Genomic DNA, 21,940 nt, shown 5'->3' with positions numbered 1-21,940 from the left:
ACCAACTAGTAGAGTCCTAAAAATATCATTTACAAAATACTTGGTAAAAATAGCTTCTAAAAGTTGTCCTAAGAGGGGGCCAGTGAGGTGGCGCTAGAGGTAAGGTGTCTGCCTTGCAAGCACTAGCCAAGGAAAGATAGCGTCCGCGGTTTAGTGTCCGCGGTTGGATACCCCCGGCATCCCATATGGTCCCCCCAAGCCAGGGGCAATTTCTGAGCGCTTAGCCAGGAGTAACCCTTGAGCATTAAACGGGTGTGGCCTTAGCCAGGAGTAACCCCTGAGCATTAAACAGGTGTGGCCTATAAAACCAAAAAAAAAAAAAGTCCTAAGAGATACACAAAATCAAACCCACATTTTTTCATGGCAATTCATCCTCCTTGTTATCTATGTACTCAGTTTTCTGTGCCTGTAAAAATGAAAGTGTGTGTGTGGAGACAATTACTATTAATACTTTTATTTTATTTTAGGCCAAAAAAAGTCCATTCCACTAACACACTCTTTAGAACATGTTTTGTGTATGTGTGTGTGTGTGTGTGTGTGTGTGTCTCGGATTTTAATTATTTTAATATATTTTTTATTTAAGTAACATGATCATATTTGGGTTACGGTCATAACCAGAACACCCCCCTTCACCAGTGTAACATTACCCCCTTCTCCCTTCCCATCCCCTGCCTGTATTCGAGACAGGCATTCTACTACAGTTATTTGTTTTTAAGTTTAGTAAGTTGTATTTTTTTCCTTAAAGGATAAAAGTAAAAAAAAGTAAAGGTGTGATAGTGGCAATCGCTGTTGTTTGCATAGGTCCAGAAAAATGGGGAAAATGGAAAAAAATCCTTGACCTAATTACTAAAAAGGCCTCACCTCAGTTTATTGGCACAAGACAGACTCTGGGTTCCAGGCAAACCAGTCCATCCAACTCCAGTCATTCTCAAGGTCCTGGTGAAACTTTTTCACACTTTAGCTGTTGTTGGTATCAGATTCTTATATTTAAAGACTTTGGATTTTGTGCATTTCTTTCATCGATGTTAGGCTGATGTGGAGCATCCTCTAGTTTCAGCATACCATTAAATGCAGAGCGATCTGCCCTGCATGCAGACTGTTGCTGAGTCGTCTGGGTGTTGGGAGCACTCTTTGGAGTAAGTCACTGCCAAAGCAGTGGTAGGTCTTCCCTGGTAGAGTCTTGGATCCTGGTAATGTTAAAGACAATTGTGGTTGTTTCCATAGATGGTATCCATTGTTCAGATGTGTATGGGCGATGCCCATTCTTCTGAGGCCTGAGCCAAATCATTATGCCAATGTTCAGGGTAAAAGGCCTTATTACATTACCAAATTTGTGTCCCTATCTCTATTAGATAAGAACTTTTTTGCATATGTATTATTTTCCCATTTTAATGTGCCTATGCAAAAGAGAAGCAATGCCACAAGATATTGTTGGTGCATTTGGGGGCTGACAAATAAAGTCCAACATTCCCGGTAACTTGGTACAAACATGAAATCTATACAGAGATACTCTTCTACCAGTATTGCTTATAAAACAGATCTCAAATGGGGAAATCAAACAAATAACAAATCCAGTGGGCAAAATTGTCACTATATGAGGATGTTCGAAAAGAGTTATAGATGTTAAGGGAATACATCTGAGATATACAAAGGAGATATACATGACTCTTTTATGTTTTAGAAATAGTCAAGAGGGAGGGGGTGTTTCCGAGACACCACTTTGGTCTGTGATTGGACAAACGAAGAGAGCATGGAGCCATGTCCTCCACTTGTTGCCTGCTGAAGCTTCCGGCTCCCCGAGAGGCTTTTGCTTCCTAATTGCTGGAAGTTGAGAGTTCAACAGTCCCCTCCCAGCCCCTTGTATGAACAAGGAACCTGGGGTCTCTTTTAAATTGCACCTCACTGGAACCCACTTGCTGGGACCCTGAGCAGGTGTCCAGGAATAACCCTTGGACGGGGAGGAAGGAGAGAGAAAGCTGTGTGTGTGTGTGGGGGGGGGGGGGGACCGAGGCTGCGTCTTCACTTTATCTTGGCCAAAAAGCCTACAGCATGAAACCTTGCCGTGACACGTTGCCTGATGAAGCTTCAGACTCCACCCAAAAATTACTGTGAAAGATATGTAATCCACCTTGGCCAAAACAAAAGTCATTAGTACAGAAAATGGTTAAATGTGGGGTAGCAAGAGATGGGAGTGAGAGTTAAGGAATAAAAGGAGCGCATGGATAATGTTCAGATAATGACTAGCAGATGAAACACAATGATATCCATATATTTCTTATAATGTTACGCAATGGACAGGTTTAATAGGGAAACTTCCCTGATAAGTGCTAATGCCAGAACCTATTGTGACCCATGTCCCACACCCCCTTCCCAGGCCTTGTTAAAGCAGCCTTTGGCATGGCAGAGGGCTGCCAAACGCCATGCTGACAGGACCTCCCAGCTCGGCTCCCAGGAAGGAAAGAGCTAGAACATGTTTTTAAGCATTTTTGCTGCAAAACATATTTTGTCTTCAGGTGTCAAACAAGGCTGGGATATATTGGAAACTTTGTTGCATTTACTGCTTTCTGCTTTGCAAACCTCCATAGAGATTTGCCAGCTTCCATTGTTTAAAATAAAAGCATCACACTACTATACCTAAATCTAGTCACAGCAAAGTAGAATTTTCTACTATTCCTTTAACTCTCACTGTTTCAATCTGTCCCTTTCCTGACAGAGTGCTGGGTGGGGTATATCTGGAGGCTGCGACATTAACAAATGAGTGAGAGAGATGGATCTGGAATATCATTATAGTCAAGAAAAAAGCAAACACACATTATCAGCGGCTGAAGGATGGAGGAATTTCTTAAAATACATTGATCTGATCAGTGATGGGCATTTATGGAAAGTACCGCTTCATCTTTAGTTTCACCATTCTCAGATGGTGCAGAATCTTTCTTTCCAGCTTCTTGCTTTTCCTCCTCTTCCCTTTAGCAACTTTGTTAACCTTTGTTCCAGGTTCTTTCTAACGGAGGAGCAAAGCACAAGGCAACAGTAGTCAGAAAAGGCACTATCAGCCCGGCACTGTCTACCATAAAGGCGAAGCCCATGGTCACATGACTTTCAAGGGAAAAGGGACCCACTATTTTCAGTAGAGTCTCCATGAAAATTAGTAGGCTGCTTAATTTCCCCTTATAGGGGAGATGTGCTTTGGTCATAGGGAGGGAGACAGTGGTATACTTGGTGAAGGAGAGAACTGAAAAAGTGAAATACCACATGTAGAAATATGAGCCTAAGGGACTGCAAAACTGGGAACACTGGAAAAGGACAGTCTGTATCCGACATCAAGTTCTGCTTCAGAATCACCTCATCACACTCCAATACACACAGTTTCAAACAATACACAGTACAGATGATATGATGAAGGGAAGAGTAGAGAAAAGCTTTTGGGAGAAGTTTCTTAGTAATCCTCTACTAGATCTTTCTCATCTGCAGAATATGTATTTGCCTTCCTCTGTTGGGGTGATGTGTTATTTGTAAAGGAATCAGAATAGCACCTGTTATGGTAGAAGAAAGGATCATAAAAACTTTACTCGAATTAGTTACCTGCTATCCGTCACTGTTGCATCATCATCTAGGCCTCTAAGACCAGTCTGTGAATCCAGAGGTCCTCCTGGCAGCTGAGACCAGCTGAAGAGCCAGTGACACTGATGCCAAGGCCAGCTTCTCAGTAGCTTAAGTCAGGTGTGTCATATACTAAGCAAGCATCTCTCAAGTCCTCCCTTACCATGAGGTTTCTCAGAGCAAAATATACTGTCTTCCTTTGAGCCCACAGAAAGTACAGTCTGGATAAAGCATAAACTGACCTGTAAGCTTTTACAGAAAGTAAAAGGCATCAGTAATAGCTTTCAAGTCAGTGCACTCAGCCTGAATCTTCCTTGGCTAACTTTTGGATATGGAATTATAATTATGTGTTATTTCAAAAATAAATAAATAAATAAGAGCCAATGTTTTTTTTTTTAAGTACTTCTTACTTTAGTAGATGTTTTTCTTGGTTTAGGCTCAGATTTTAGTTCAAGAGGTTTTTGGTCAACTAGAGTACACAAATATTGAAAAAGATATCTCTTAGTACCAAAAGGAACACAAAAAGACTACAATAGTTTACAGTCTATTTGGACTATAATTGCTCATTAAATGTTTTTCAGCACTGGTTAAGATCTTAAAGATCTCAGAACTATTTTCATCATGATTTCTCAAGTGAATAGCAGGTAAGAATGAAAAGACTTTTCATTGTTTGCTGCCCCATTGTTGCCCTCTGAGGAACAGGGCATGCGTCTCTGTATTTTCTTTCATCTCAGAACAGCTTGGAGAGGAATGACTTAGATATGTGGCCAAAATGACTGAATGAATTTGGTCATACAAGCTTTCCCAATAGTCAAGAAGTCACAACGGAACCACACACAGAGTCTGTCAGGGAATGAAGCCTGTTGCCCATCAAGACAAAAAATCATTTCCAAATCCTTCCACCTCTGAAGTAAAGTTTAAATTCTGTAACTAACCTTACTTCCTATTTCCACCCTCTCCTATGCCAGTTTAAGGTGAGAAGAATTTCTCTCCACTCAAAGGGTTCATTTCCCCCTTTGGGTTTTGTATTCAATAAAAGTTCAGCTATAATGTGAACTGTCTGTTGGTAATTTTGTAGTTTAAGTATTCTCACAGATATTAGCCAAAGAGCCTACTAGGCAACTTTCATGACTTCATTTTTTCCTAACAGCTGCAGAGTATTCCATTGTGTAGATGTACCACAGTTTCTTTAGCTACTCATCTGCTGTCAGACATCAGGATTATTTCCAGTTTTTTGGCTATTGTAAATAGCACTGCTATGAACATAGGAGTTCAGAGGGCATTATTGTATTGTGTTTTTGTGTTCTAGGGCAAAACCCTAGGAGTGGTATTGCTGGATCATATGGGAGTTCAATGTCCATTTTTTTCTTTGTTTTTGTTTTGTTTTTGTTTTTGTTTTTTTAAGCCCACACCCATTTGATGCTCAGGGGTTACTCCTGGCTAAGCACTCAGAAATTGCCCCTGGCTTGGGGGGACCATATGGGACGCTGGGGGGATGGAACCACTGTCCTTCCTTGGCTAGCACTTGCAAGGCAGACACCTTACCTCTAGCGCCACCTCACTGGCCCCAGATTTATATGTTTTTTCTTGTTAAGTTCTATTAGTACTTTGTATATCTTGGAGATTAGCCCCTTATCTGATGGGTTTTGGGTGAATAGCTTCTCCCATTCCCTGGGCTGCCGTTGTTTCCTAGTCAGTGTTTCTTTTGAGGTGCAGAAACTTCTCAGTTTAATGTAGTCCCATTTATTTATCTCTGCTTCCACTTGCTTGAATAATGGTGTTTCGTCCTTGAAGATGACTTTAGTCTCAATGTCATGGAATGTTTTGCCTACGTTTTCTTCTATATACTTATAGTTTTGGGTATAATATCCTGATCTTTAATCTACTTTGATACCTTTGTACATGGTGTTAGAGGTCTGAGTTCACTTTTTTTTTTTTTGCATGTGGCTGACCAGCTGTCCCAGGATCACTTGTTGAAGTGGCTTTCCTTGCTCTATTTTGCGTTGCTTGCTCCTTTGTCAAAGATTAATTGATTGAATGACTGGGGTCATTCTCTGAATACTCAAGTCTATTCCATTGATCTGAGGATCTGTCTTTATTCCAGTATCGCACTGTTTTAGTGATTATTTGCCTATACATGGATGGATATGGAGACTATTATGTTGAGTGAAATAAGTCAACAGGGAGCAATAAACACAGAATAGTTTCACTCACCTGTGAATTTTTTTTTTTTTTTTTTTGGTTTTTGGGCCACACCCAGTGGTGCTCAGGGGTTACTCCTGACTATCTGCTCAGGAATAGCTCCTGGCGGGCACGGGGGACCATATGGGGACGCTGGGATTCGAACCAACCACCTTAGGTCCTGGATCAGCTGCTTGCAAGGCAAACACCGCTGTGCTAAATCTCCGGCCCCTCACCTGTGGAATTAAAGAAAAATAAAAATTATTATACTTAATAATAATACACAGAAACAATAGAGATGAGGTCTGGAAGGACCAGTCCAATGTATGAAGCTTGACACAGAGTGGTAAGTGCAGTTAGAGAAATAACTACACTAACAACTTCCATGACAATGAGAGAGAGAGAGAAAGAGAGAGAGAGAGAGAGAGAGAGAGAGAGAGAGAGAGAGAGAGAGAGAGAGAGAGAGAGAGAGAGAGAAATACAATGCCTGTCTTGAAGACAGGCAGGTGATGGAGAAGGAGGGAAATGGGAGACATTGGTAGTGGGAAAGTTGCACTGGGGGGTGCATTTTACAGCTGAAACCCAATTAGAGCATGTTTGTAATCATAGTATGTAAATAAAGAAATGATTTTCATCAGAAAAACCCAAAAATATAAAATAGTGTTAGTTTAACAAATAGAAATTATTTTAAGCAAAATTAGGAGATATAAAAATATATGGCATATATTCAAAGTTAAGGAGTCACATAAATCTCATGGCTTTAGGTTGCTTTGTGTACTGCCAAGAAATGTTATAATGTACTACAATCTGGGGACTTGTGGACAAAGTAATTGTACATGGGTTCTGCCTTATTTTTCTTAATGTTTTTTTGACTGTAAGTTCAATATTTAGGTGTCAGCAAGGGGATTTCTTCTGAGAACTCTGATTATGGGCGATTGTTCTTTCACTGTAACTTTACCTTGTCCTCTTTGCATCATTGTTCTCATAATTAAAAATAAAAAATTTAAAAAATATATGGCATATATATATTTTTTATTTTGGTTTTTTGGACCACACCCATTTGATGCTCAGGGGTTACTCCTGGCTAAGCGCTCAGAAATTGCCCCTGGCTTGGGGGGACCATATGGGACGCTGGGGGATAGAACCGTGGTCTTTCCTTGGCTAGTTGGGATTTGAACCAATGACCTTCTGCATGAAAGGCAAATGCCTTCCCTCCATGCTATCTCTTCGGCCCCTCTGGTAAGGACTTTAAAGAGAAAATGTGGAAGATGTTTAAAGAACTCAAAGAAACAATGAAAAAAATAGGACAAACAATAAATAAGATTCAAGAGGATGTGATAGTAGAAATGAGAAAACTTCAACCAGAAATAACAGTATGGAAAACTTGGTAGGTGAAATGAAAACTCACTGGACAGACTCAGCAGCAGAATAACAGTGGTTAAGAAAAGATTTAGAGAGCTAGAAGATGAGCTGCATAATACCTCAATATAACAGAAGAAAATGAAAAATAGCCTTAAAATAAATTAACAGAAAATGGGAAAAAATTCTCAAAATGAGTAACAGATTGAGTTTGGAACAAATTCAACATGAACAACATAAGAATCACTGGTCCCAGGGTATGAACAAAATCCTTAAAAGGAAGCAGCAGTCAAAGACATCAAAGATTTCATGCACCACATCCTGGATGCCCAAAGAGATCCAAATAACAAACACTAAGACACATCCTAGTCACAATGATGAAAACCACAGATAGACATAAAATTTTTGAGAGCAGAAAGATTAACAAGGGAAATTACATACAAAGAAGTATCCTTAAGATTCAAAGTAGATTTATCACAAGCAACCCCATTCTCCAGGACTGAAGGAATTGGTGGATATAATGAAAAAAAAAAGTCAATGAAATGAAAGCCTTGCCATGCTGGACTTTCAATTAGCTTTGAAGGAAGGATACACAGCTTCATGGATAAACAAATTTACAAACTCAAAGCCAACACTAAAAGAACTGGAGGGCTTACTTTAAGGCAAAGTAGTCTCTACAAACACATCAAATTTCTACAATAAGATTACACAAAGAAAAAAAAAAGATTACACAAAGGGCCAGATAGATAGCACAGTGACAGAACATTTGCCTTTCACACAGCCAATCCAGGACAGACAGTAGTTTGAATCCTGGCATCCCATGTGGACCCCTGCACCTGCCAGGAACAATTTCTGAGCATAAAGCCAGGCATAACACCTGAGTGCTGCCATGTGTAACCCCCTCCCAACCAAAATGATTACACAAGATCCCATGACAGTCTTCTCCCTCATCATCAATGGACTAAATGGACTAAATGCAATTAAATGGAAAAATGGATCATTAAAATGGAATCCAACTTTTGCTGCCTGTATAAACACATTTGAATATTCAGAGAAAACACAGATTCAAAGTAGAAGGTTGAAGGGCAATATTTCAAGCAAAAAATTATCCTTAAAAGGCTGGGGTAGACATACCAGTATCAGATGACATAGATATTGGCTTGAAAATGTTATAAAAGACAGAGACAGGTATTTTCTAATAATCAACGGATGAAAACACATTCCTACACAAAAATGCACCCAGTGAGGGGCCAAAAATACAACAATTGGTAATAGACTTGAAGAAAGACATTCATAGCAGCAGTACATCAGTAGGGAATTTTTATATACAAATATTGAAAGAGATATTAAGAAAACAATCCTATTCACAAAAAAATGCCTTAGAAAATCAAATATCTTGGAGTCAAATTAACAAAAGAGGTGCAGGACCTATACAAAACAAACAAACAAAAACCCAAAATAGCAATGATAAAATACTGCTTTAATAAATAAAAAGAGGACACAAGAAAATGAAAACATAACCTACTCACGGGTTGGGAAGATTAACATCATTAAAATGGCAATACCGTATTTATTCGAGTATAACACGCAGAATTTTCTACTGAAAAAAGAAATCAAAGTTTGGGTGTGCATTATAAACGAGGGCTGGGGTGGGGTGGCAGTGGCGGCCGGACTAATGAGGGCGCAGGCGAATTGTGAGTTCACACTGCGCCTTTTCCGGGCTACAGCCGCCCACTGTACACAAGGGCGAAGAAAAAAACACCTCAAGAAACCTGGCCTATCTCTCGTGACATCCTGGGTTCAAACATCATGGGAAGACATAATAAAATAAATGATCATCAAGAGTTTTTTGAAGACAGGCACAGAAGACGACCTGCTGTGGAATTCAGACTCAGAAGAAAGTGAAGAAACTGGAGAAACAGATGTTCCTGTCAACTGGACACTGGTGAAAAATTAACTCGAGAAGAATGGGAACAACTCTTTAGTATACCTGATGATAAATCTGACTTGGAAGCATTTTAAATAAATATTGTTACAGGTAATTTTATTTTGGTATTGTGTTTATACCAGTTTACATGGTCAATAAATGATTTTTATCATGGCTGCACGTGTTCAACAACGTTTTTTTTTTTTGTTGTTGATTACAATGCTCGGTGTGAAACAAAATTTTATACCGATTTTTAATCGAAAATTAGGGGTGTGCATTATACACGAGTGTGCGTTTTACTCGAATAAATATGATACCTCCCAAAGCATTGTACAGATTTAACACAATTCTTCTAAGGATACCCATGATATTTTTCAATGAAGTGGATCAAACATTCTTTTTTTTTTTTTTTTTTTTTTTTTTTTTTTTGGTTTTTGGGCCACACCCTGTGCCGCTCAGGGGTTACTCCTGGCTATGCGCTCAGAAGTTGCTCCTGGCTTCTTGGGGGACCATATGGGACACCGGGGGATCGAACCGCGGTCCGTCCTAGGCTAGCGCAGGCAAGGCAGGCACCTTACCTCCAGCGCCACCGCCCGGCCCCGGATCAAACATTCTTAAAATTTATTTGGACATATGATCACTAACAGTAAGCTAGACAAAAAGGGGACCACCTATTCTAGCAGCCTGGGGGATGATGGTGGGGAATATAGGTTGCAGGAAAGGAATGGGGATGGGGAGAGGACAAATTTGTTGATGGGTATTCCCCTGATTCAATGTTAATATGTACCTATAATACTACTGTGAAAGATATGTAAGCCAATATGATCAAAATAAAAATTAAAAAAAATTATTTGGGAAAATAAATGCTCGTGAATTCTAAAGCAATACTTGAGAAAAAGTAGGTGGGTGACATCACTTTCCCCATATTTAAATGTATTATAAAGCAGTTGTCTTTTTTTTTTTTTTTTGGGTCACACCTACAATGCTCAGAGGTTACTCCTGGCTCTATACTCAGAAATCGCATGCAAGGCAAAAACGCCTTACTTCCATGCTATCTCTCCGGTCCCAGCACTTGTCATTTTAATGACATTTAACAACATGGTATTGGAAAAAAGATTCCTAGATAATGGAATGAACTTGAGTATTTTGAGACTAAAACCCAGGTATAAGATCAATTAATCTTTGTCAAAGGGGCAAGAAATACAAAGTGAAGCTAGGAAGGCCCCTTCAACAAGTGGTGTTGAGAAAATTGGTCAACTACTTGCAAAAAAAGTGAACTCAGACCTCTCTTTTCTGCACATAAAAGTGAAATCATAATGGATTACAGACCTTGCTATCAGACAAAAAACTTAAGGTACATAGAGAAAAATGTAGGGGAAGTCTCCATTCATTGAAGTTAAAGTCATCTTCAAGTAATAAATATCACTGAGCAAGCAAATGGAGGGAAAGATAACCAAATGGGACTAAATTAATATAAGATATATCTGCTCTTCAAAGTAAACAGTGATAGGATGCAAAAAATACCAATGGAATGAGAGAAACTATTCACCCAAAATTCATCTGATAGTCATTAATATCTAAGATATTTAAGGCACTGGTAGAGTTTTGCAAATAAAAGTAATATAACCCATCCAAAATATGGGGAGAAAAATAAAGACCTTTCCTCAAAAAATAATTAGATGGTCAAAATGCATGTAAAAATGCTCCTCATCATTAATCATCAGGAAAATACAAATCTAAATAACAATTACTCTCATTCATTGTTGGTGGGAATGTTAACTGGTCCCACCTCTTTGGAAAACAATATGGATATTCTGCAAACTACTTGAAATTGAGTTTCCATGTGATCCACCAATTCCACTCCTAGAATATACCCTAAGAATCCCAAACACCATGCAGAAAATCTCTCTGCATTTTAATGTTCATAGCAGCACTATTTACAATAGCCAGAATCTGAAAACAACCCAAGTGCCTAAAAACAAATGAGTGTCTAAAAAACTCTAGTACATCTACATAATGAAATGCTATGCAAACATTAGGAAAATATTTACAATACTTATTTTTTCCCTTTTTTCTATAACTTTGCTTTCACTTATCTGGATACAAATATATTATGATAAACTGTTAACTTGTAATGCATTTCCTCTTAACAAATAAATTAAAAGATTATTTACACTTGTGTTCATTGCATTAACCAAGATTTGAATAAAAACTAGGAGCTCAAAAAAGAACAGATATAAGCTGTAGTGTATACAAGATAGAATGCTGTTTAGCTATAAGAAAAGGTGAAATTACATAATTCATTGCTACATAATTATATAACTTTGAACTTGAGAATATACTGAGTTAAATCAGCCAGAGGGAGAGAGACAAATGGAGAATGATCTGTCTCATGTATGAAATATTAAGACTGTAAGAATCAAAAAATATCAGTGGTAATAAGTCCTGCAAGTAGCTCTGCAGAACTAAGTTTATGAAGGATAAGGAGCATCTTAGTTTCTAAATGAAAATTGAAAGGAAAACAAACTTTGTTTTCAGTATGTTACTTCAGCCTGCTCCAGTATCTATGATATTTTTTCACACAATTGATATTAGATGGAATGAACTATTAATTTTCTCTAACTTACCAGAACCTTCCAAGTTAAATGGACAATTTGAGAGCAAGGTGAAAGGTGACTGAAAGTTGGCTGAATTGAAAAATCAGAGGCAGAGATAGATTGACCAATTGGAATTTTTATTTGAGGAGGGTGAGTTCATGGGTGAGGTCTGATAGTCTTTGCAGTGCAGTCCACAATAGGATTATATAGCTTACATTTGGAGACCAAAAAAGCATTGAAAGAGGTATGTGAGGAGGCATTCTTAATCAGCTTAAAAAATTCCCATCACCCCTCAAGCTCGTCTGACAGATTTCTGTAATAGTCTTTATTATCACTTTTGGTAGGGGTGACATCCTATTATTCCCTTGCAGTCCATTCTCATGACTTATAGTAGATGTTTATATCTGATGTCTTTTGGTGGATGTGGCAACTGCCTGATTTTTTTTCCACAGCAAACCTTGCACACCGTAGAAGTCATTTGGTCTATTAATTTTATATATGTGAGTTATTAAAAAAGATGCAATATATCAACATGTCCTATTTCCTTTATTAAATGATATTCCTTTGCTTATTCACTAGGAAACAGAATAAGGCAAAAGTAAAATTTTGGGCTTTTTAAAGCTTAGAGGTCAAAATATTGAAGGATACATAAATTCTCCTTGAATCTTTTACCTCTTGTTATGTGGCAGAATAAACCTCTTAGCTGGCACATATAATTATTCTTTCCAAATCATTTCTTTCCAAATCATTGATCTTCAAGTAATTCTACAAAATTTTTCTGGCAGTATAAAAGACAGTCTTATAAGATCAAAGGGACCAAAAACTATATTCTAAAAAAAATCAGACTCTAAGAAAAAATATTTTTATTTCCCTTTATTCTAGTCATACATGATTTATGTAGCTTGTTTGGTGCAAAAAGAAAGAAACCTGTTTTAAAGAAAAGAAAAAGATTTTTTTTCTTTTTGGTTTTTGGTTTTTGGGTCACACCCAGCAGCGCTCAGGGGTTATTCCTGGCTCTACACTCAGAAATCGCTCCTGGCAGGCTCGGGCGACCATATGGGATGCTGGGATTTGAACCACCAACCTTCTGCATGCAAGACAAACGACTCACCTCCATGCTATCTCTCAGGCCCTAGGAAAAGAAAAATTTTAATTAAAACATAAAATTGATTCACAAAGTTATTTGTTTTGAGTTTTGGTCATACCTGGCAGTGCTTAGGCATTATTTCTGGCAAGCTCTGGGAACCATATGGGATGCAGGGGATCAAAGACAAATTGGTCGTGCAAAGCAAATGCCCTACTCACCGTGCTATTGCATTAGCCTGCAGAGTCACAATTTTAATAAATAATAAAATATTACCTATTTAAATTTTAGTTAAGATGCAAGAATTTAGAGATACATAAGATTAAAGGAAGTAAAATAATCTTAAACTACTTCAAGTAAGAAAATTAATGTCTTTAGCACCAGTTTTTTTTTTATCTTGAGCAGAATATAATTTGCTTAATTCTTCATCTCAGGAGAGACTACCTTACCTGAAGGCTTATCAGCCTAACTATCCCACAGATGAAATACTAAGAATAAGTACTCATATGTCACTGATATTCTGTGGTTTTTATTATGTACTGCTATGGCAATGAGTTGTATAACATATGTTTAGTTAGTTTTAAGCTCTTTATATTCACTAGGTCTTAAATCTTCAAAACACCACAATTTTGAAGGTAAATATTAGTAGCATAATCTTCTAGTTTAGAAAGACACAGAAGTTAATGGGTTGCCTAAAGGTCAATAGCAATAAAACATTTGAGCCTATGCAGCCTCACTCAGGAACCTGAGTTTTCTATATTGCTTCTTTTTCTTATTCACCCCTGAAAAATTATTTCAATTAAAGAGTTAACTTTTCTCCCATCTTAGCAGGTTCTATCCTCTTTTTGATATCTTCAAACTTGTTCATATGCCCTCTAAATCTATATAAACTTAAGAAACTATTAAATTGAATCATATATCTGATGTTTAAAATTTTATATTAAGCACTGTGAATTGAAAACTGTTATTAGTGAGGCCGGTGAGATAGCATGGAGGTAAGGCATTTGCCTTTCATGCAGAAGGTCATTGGTTCGAGTCCCGGCATCCCATATGGTCCCCTGCGCCTGCCAGGAGCTATTTCTGAGCATAGAGCCAGGAGAACCCCCCCCCCAGCACTGCCGGGTGTGACCCAAAATCCAAAAAACAAACAAACAAAAACAAAACAAAACCAAAAAACAAAAAACTGTTATTAGTATGGCTTCATATATAAAACTTCCAGCACCATACTCTCCACCAGTGTCCATTTCTAGCTATAATTGTCCCAGTGTTTCCATGCAAACAGTGTCCCCTCATCCACCCCATCACTCCTGCAGTAAGCTTCCAATTGAAAACAGTTCTGCCATTAAAAAATTAGGTGGCATCTTTAGAATACATTCGAAGTATAAGGAATAGAGTTTCACACTGATATGTAAATACATACCAGCCATTTATATAGGTGACAAATGGAAAATTTAAGCAATCTCATCTGATTCAATCTATGCTTGATAAATTTTACAAGAATATAAAGAATTTAATTCTAAAAGAAACATAGAAGAAAAACTTTTTTTTTTTTTGTTTTTGTTTTTGGGTCACACCCGGCAGCGCTCAAGGGCTACTACTGGTTCTATGCTCAGAAATCACCCCCTGCAGGCTTGGGGGACCATATCAGATGCCTGGATTTAAACCACCATCCTTCTGCATGCAAGACAAACGCCCTACCTCCATGCTATCTCTCTGGCCTCAGAAGAAAAACTTTAACACCTGAAAACTAAACAGTTTACTACTGAACAACTAGTAGGTAAGAGATGAAATCAAAAAGGAAATCAAAACATTTTTGGAAACAAATGACAATGAAGACACAAATTGTAAGAATGGGACACAACAAAAGCAGTACTAAGAGGAAAATTTATAGTCGTGCAAGCACCATCAGAAAGAAAGAAGGGGCCTATATAAAAAGCTAATGACACAGCTTTTAGAATTAGAAAATGTCCAGAAAAGGAACCAAAAAGATGTAGGCAGAAGGAAATAACAAAGCTTAGAGGAGAAATCAATGAGATGAAAATCCAAAAAACAATTCGAAAGATCAACGAAAGCAAAAGTTGGTTCTTTGAAAAAAAAAACAAGGTTGATAAACCACTAGCAAACTTCACAAAGAAATGGAGAGAGAGAAATCTAATACACTGGATTAGGAATGAAAAGATGGAGATCACCACAGACACTGCAGAGATTTAAAGGGTAATCAAAGAGTACTTTGAGAAACACTATGCCATGAAACATGAAAACCTGGAGGAAATGGGTAAATTCTTGGACTTTTATAATCTTCCATAGTTAAACCAGATAATCTTGCATATCTAAACAGACACATCATTATTGAGGAAATTAAAATTGTCATCAAGAGTCTTCCCAAAAACAAAAGCGCAGGCTTTAGGATTCACTAACAAATTCTTTCAAACCTTTCAAGAGGAACTTGAAAAGAACTTTCAAGAGGAAATTCTACCAATCCTTTTCAGACTCTTTCATGAAATTGAAGAATCAAGAACATTCCCAAACAGTTTTTACATCATCTTGATACCAAAACCAGACAGATGTTGGAAAAAAAAAAAAAAAGAAAACTACAGACCAATATCCTTGATGAACACAGATGCAAAGATCCTCAACAAAATTTTGGCAAATAGTATCTAATGCCTCAAGAAAGTCATTCACCACAACCAAGTTGGTTTCATACCAGGAATGCAAGATGGTTTAACATACGTAAATCAATCAACATAATACACCATATCAACAAAAAAGTTTAAAAAAATCATATGATCATATCAATAGATGCAGAGAAAGCATTTGATAAGATCCAACACTCATTCTTGATAAAATAAACTCTCATCAAGATAGGGATAGAAGGAACTTTCCTCAATATAGTAGAGGCAATCTACCACAAGCCAATGGCAAATATTATTCTCAATGGAGATAAACTAAAAGCCTTTCCTCTAAAATCTGGTACAAGACAAGGCTGCCCTTTCTCACCACTACTACTCAACATAGTGCTGGAAATTCTTGTCATAGCGATTAGGCAAGAAAAAGATATCAAGGCATCCAGATGAAAAAGGAAGAAGTCAAGCTCTCACTGTTTGCAGATGACATGATACTATATCAGACCTGAAACAATAAGGTATATAAACATCACGTAGTTTCAGAACACTGAAACTAAAGGCTTCTTCAAGGAAGTAACAGCACTCTCCAAACAAGTCAAAACAGAGATACACAAATGTGACTATTTTAAGCTGAGAAGCTTCTGCACCTCAAAGGAAATAATGCAGGGGTCTCAAACTTGCGGCCCGTGGGCTGTTTGCGGCCCTCCGTACAACATTTTGTGGCCCTGCCATAGAGGAATCTTTTTGTTTTGTTTTGTTTTGTTTTGTTTTAGTTGTTTGGGTCACACCCCCCAATGTTCAAGGCTTACTACTGATTTTGCACTCAAGGATCACCCGACTTTGCCTCCTGTGGTCCCCAGGTAAATTGAGTTTGAGACCCCTGAAATAATGCCTAAGATACAAAAGCCACCCACAGAATGAGAGAAGATATTCACCCAATACCCATCAGATAAGGAGCTAATATCTAAGATATACAAGATACTGACAGAATGTAACAAGAAAATAACAAATAACCCCATCAAAAAATGGGGAGAAGAAAAATGAATAGTTTATCAAAGAAGGAATACAAATGGCCAATATACACATGAAAAAAATGCTCCATATCACTAATCATCAGGAAGATGCCAATCAAAACAACAATGAGGTACCATCTCATTGGAACTAGCACACATCACAAAAAACAACAACAATCAGTGCTGGCAGCGATGTGGGAAGAAAAGAACTCTTATTCACTGCTGATGGGAATGCCATCTAGTCCAGCCCTATGGAAAACAATATGGATATTCCTCAAAAAAACTGGAAATTGAGTGTCCATTCGACCCAGCTATACCACTCCTAGAGATATACCCCCAAAACACAAAAATCCAATACAAAAATCCCTTCCTCACTCCTATATTCATTGCAGCACTATTTACAATAGCCAGACTCTGGAAGCAACCAAGATGTCCTTCAACAGATGAATGGCTAAAGAAACTGTGGTACATATACACAAAGGTATTAATATTATGGAGCCATCAGGAGAGATGAAGTCATGACATTTTCCTATTTATGGATGTACATGGAATCTATTATGAGTGAAATTAATCAGCAGGAGAGAGAGACATAGAATAGTCTCACTATTCTATGGATTTTAAGAAAAATTAAAGACATTGAAATAATTCTCAGAGATGAGGGCCAGAAGGACCGGCTCAAGATATGAAGCTCACTACAAAGAGTGGTGAGTGTAGTTAGAGAAATAACTACACTGAGAACTATCATAACAATGTCAGTGAGAGAGGGATGTTGAAAGCCTGGCTCAAATACAGGTGAGTAAGTTGGGAGGGAAGAGAAGGGGACATTGGTGATGGGAAGGTTGCATGGTGAAGGTGACTGGTGACTGAAACCCAATTGCAATTATGTTTGTAATCATGGCATTTAAATAAAGAAATTATAAAAAAACAAATTTAATTCTAGCTGCTACAAAAACAAATAATTTTTAGAAATATAGTTTATTTAAAATGGAGAGACATATTTAGTGCATTTAAACCATTTTAAAGTGTTCACTTTATTGTGCATCCAGCATAGTTTCATCGAACATTTTCTTTTTTTCTTTTTTTTTCTTTTTTTTTTTTTTTTTTTTTTGGTTTTTGGGTCACACCCAACGGTGCTCAGGGGTTACTCCTGGCTGTCTGCTCAGAAATAGCTCCTGGCAGGCACGGGGGACCATGTGGGACACCGGGATTCGAACCAATCACCTTTGGTCCTGGATCGGCTGCTTGCAAGGCAAACGCCACTGTGCTATCTCTCTGGGCCCACATAGAACATTTTCTAATTCTACAACCATCATCACCATAAGGGAATCACGCCTGATACTAAGTGGCCTTTCTCCTAGAAGTCAATAACCTGACTTTTGTCTCCATAAATTTGTTTATTTTGAATATTTTATATAATTATAATAATAAATATGATATTTTTGGCAACCAGTTTCTTTTACTTAAGATATTTTTAAACTTCACCAATGTTGTAGCATGTTATAGTTGTATTCTTAAATCAAAGATATTTTACAAAGATTATTTGTAGTGTGAAACACTAAATATTTACATACAGAATTATATAAGTTTGGGATGGAAGGCCACAGACATAATCATTATGTTTAAAAATTTTCTTCTGTACCTGCATCAACATCACACATCTTCATCATCATCAATAACAGTATATATTATAAATATTTAGTATGTAATTGAACCATTCAAAAATTATCAATATTACATAGTGGAAAGTGTCTATTACTATTGAATATTGAACCTGAAGGTATAGAGCACCTGCATTTTTGATCTATAGTTTTTCTTTGTAGGAATGCACCTACACAGTTCTAAATATTTGTATGATTCAAATCCAAAGATAATAGATGTCAAAATTGATTAAAGTGTTGAGAATCTTTGAATTTGGTTCTAGTTTGCATATAGAAGTGATATATTTATGGAGCCTGAAGACAGAGAGTAACTAATGTTCTGCATCTAGTACAAACCAATAACAATTACTGTCATCTCTTTAATCAAAAGCCACTTATTTCACCAAAGAAAACCTGTTTCCCCACTACTTGATACTGTGCTGAACTTGTGATTTATTTTTTATTTTTAAATGTAATAAAATCAATAATCAATAATCAAAAATCTGATTGAAAGCCTGTCTAGAGTACAGGCTGGTGTGGGGTGGGGAGGAAGGACACTTGGGATACTGGTGATAGGAATGTTGCACTGGTGAAGGGTTTTATATATATATATATACATATATACATATATATACACATATATACATAAAAAAAAGAAAAAAGATAAGGCCTCCAATGCTTACCACAGGCTGTGTTCTTTACACTGAAAGAGTAGGTAGAAAAAGAAGTTACAGTAAATGCACCCCTTATACACCTCAATCCAGGCCCTTTGTCTTTGTGAATTGGGGGACAAAAAAAATCTGAAATTTCTGTGCTAGGGTCTAAGTCCAGACTTTCAAAGATTGTATAGCTATTTTTTTCACTCATAGGAGAAATAAAAATAGTATAATAATTATACTATTACTACTCTACTATTATAAAGAAGTCCAGATAAGAAAAGAGGAGCAAGTATTTATGAAGGGAAGAAAAGATAGATGGAGAAAGAGAATCAGAGAAAAGTGAGAAAGTGAGGTAGAGCAAAAGATAGAGAACAAGAGAGCAAAAGAATGAGATGAGACAGAGAAGTTCAACCAAAGATTAGTCATTTATATCAAGCTAAGATATATGTGAAAACAAGTAGAATAACTTTTTAAAATTCTACTACTGATTGAATTACCAAAAGACAAAATTATGAACATTGAATAGTTTTTCAAGTGTATGTTGCTACACAAAACAGCACTGATTCTAATTTTTATTTATACTTTAATATGCACTAATTATCATTTTCCATTATTAATTACTAAATGTACATATATTTCTGAGATTTAATTCATGATAAATCCCAGGCTTGGGGAGACCATATAGGATGCTGGTATTCGAACCACCATCCTTCTGTTTGCAAGGCAAATGCCTTACCTCCATGCTATCTCTCTGGCCCCAAGAAATCTTAATTCATCCAACTATTATATTTTTTCATTACCCAAATATCACATCATTTGAGTCTAACTGGCTTTTCTATTCCCAGTGATATATTGTTGTGTATGTAAACATTTTAATGGGATTATTAAGTTACTGACCCTACCCTAGGGTGTGACCTGATATTCTGCTCCCACCCAGGGTGGTACCTGATCCTGCTCCCACCATTGGGTGGTACCTGATCCCACCCTTAGGTGGTACCTGATTCTGGGCATAAAAGCAAGGGTCTGTGGAAGGTGGGGGGCTTTTTTTCCTGAGGCTTATTCTTAGGCCTTTTGGCTTCGGCCTCTTCACGGAATAATGAGCTGTTTTCTTCGGAAGCTTGACTGCCTATTGGCTTTCTTTCCGCCGCATTCTCCTCAGAACCGCCGGCTGAACAGGGTAACAGATGCGTGGTCCAAGCTGGAGGAGAAAGGCCTCATCCTCCATCCTTCCATCAGTCAACCTCTTCAGGGGCTGAGTTGCAACAATAAATAAGTCTAAAGATTGGACTAAGGCACATATGAATTTCTTTTCTCTGAAATCTGCTACCTGTTTTATATATTATTTCATTTGACCAAAACATTGTGATAACACTAAAATCAAAAAGTTGGTTGTGTGAAGAAATAGTCACGTTATAACATAATTGAGAAAACACTTACACAATCATAGAAATAATGATTTAGGCCACAATTAAGAGGCACTCCAAAATTCCTGGTCCATCAGTACAGTATCAGGGACTGGAGAAAAAAAATTAAGGGTCAGGCATAGAATCAGTCTGAGTTTAGTTCAGCTGTTTTGAAACTTTCTGAGTGGTTCTTGAGTACATTCCCTTAAGACAGAAAGTTATACTGTATAGTCTTTTGTAACAATTACAATTTTCCTATTTCTTTTTTAGTAGGAAATGGCTGAGTCAGGTTGCCTTCAGATTTTTGTCCAAAAGTGTTGACATGACAATCAGAGACAAGACGGGATTAATTAAAAGTAGGCCATGTGGCTACATTGCCATTGATGAGAAGAAACAGTTCAGTGATGCCAAGCAGGACAATGGAGTCTTAAATCTTACTGTTTGTTTCTAATGTGAACCTAGATGGTTAGGTTCCTCATCTTTGTACCAAGACCAAGCAGCTTTTGAACTACACACAGCTCAGACTTCAATAGTACAGGTCTTGCTTTGCCTCTAGGTTCTCAGGGTGTCCCGTGAACATAAGCTTCCCTAAGCCAGATCATGACTTCTAATGCCAGCTTCTATCTATCCCAGTTCACCAAAGCCTCTCTTATCAAGGTTAACAACCATTCACTGCAATATTTTAAATAGAGGCCCCAAGACTTTCCCTTGTGAAAGTCAAGTGCAAATGTTCCGAATGCCAGTTCACCTAAACCCGAAAACTTCACTGAAGCAAAACCTTTTAAAGCTGTCTTGACTGAGGAAATACTGAGATCCGTATTCCCCAGAAGGCAATGTCAGGGTTAAAACAGAACATGGCAATTTATCATTTATTTTCATTTAAGGCAAACGATTTGTATAGGAAATGAGACACTGGTGAGCTTCTAGTCTCCGCTTCGCGTCACTTCACGAAGCCCTCGCTCCCCTCTCAACCCCGTTGAATCGCGGCTCCAAGAACCAGCGGGCTCCGAGTTCAAGGTTCGAAGGCACTATCACTCACAAACACGCCCCGCAATTTACATACTGTGCAGATAGACCAATGGCAGCCCTTCTTCCTCGTCCCGCCCTCCTGCTCCACGGGGGCCAATAGAAAGGGCCTCTGTCTATAAACCCCAAAGAGATCTAGGAAACGGGCACCCATTGGCGGAGGCCTCCCGCAGTGCACTCTGGGACCCCGCCCCGTTGCCTTGGCGCCGAAAGTCGCCGTTGAGAGCAGCGAGGTGGTGTTTCACTCGCGCTCCTCTAGACTCGACGCTTCGACCGTTTCCGCGAAGCTACCGACTCCCTCTGACAGCCGCACTTGCCCAGGCGCTCGCTGCGAGCTAGGTGAGCGGGCAGCCAGAGGACACCTGGACCCCGCGTCGTTTCTGTGGGCGACTGGCGGCACTCCTGCGGTGCCACGCGTGCAGCGAGCTGGCGGAGTCGGGGCCTGGGTCTGGGACCCTGGACTGTCTCCCATCTGGTCCCCCCAGCCTGCCGGGAGCGATCTCTGAGTGTAGAGCCAGGAGTAACCCCGAGCGCCATCGGGTGTGCCCCCAAAACAAAGCTAGACTAAACTAAACGGAAAGAAAAGAAAAAGAAAGCCAGTGGTGTCTTTATTCCACTACTACCACCACCACTACTACTTGTTCCTTTGACAGTGGGATAGCAAGTTTAGGTGTTGCCGGTCAGTTCCGTGGATCTGTGCCTTCCTGTAAGTTGGTATATGGAAAAGGGAATGCTTTTTGTGATATTTCATTCTAAAAGGAGAGAAAATCTTAAAAGCTACTGGAGAGACAGATTAAAAAAAAAAAAGAATAGGGGCTGGAGAGATAGCA

The 21,940-nt window shown here is 38.2% G+C and overlaps 1 protein-coding gene across 1 annotated transcript; it reads right to left on the bottom strand.

The window, feature by feature from the left end:
* Positions 1 to 358: 358 nt before the first annotated feature.
* On the bottom strand, positions 359 to 21,264 carry HMGN3 (high mobility group nucleosomal binding domain 3). The gene is given in 7 exon segments (XM_049772592.1): positions 359 to 406; positions 2,687 to 2,773; positions 2,889 to 2,959; positions 2,962 to 3,001; positions 4,011 to 4,069; positions 8,814 to 8,874; positions 21,124 to 21,264. Coding segments are annotated over 7 exon segments (507 nt in total).
* Between the last annotated feature and the right edge of the window lie 676 nt (positions 21,265 to 21,940).

The sequence above is a fragment of the Suncus etruscus genome, chromosome 4 (genome assembly GCF_024139225.1).
Source record: "Suncus etruscus isolate mSunEtr1 chromosome 4, mSunEtr1.pri.cur, whole genome shotgun sequence".
Classification (NCBI taxonomy): Eukaryota; Metazoa; Chordata; class Mammalia; order Eulipotyphla; family Soricidae; genus Suncus; species Suncus etruscus.
The sequence above is the reverse complement of the archived record's forward strand: the minus strand, read 5'-3'. Positions and strand labels throughout refer to the sequence as shown.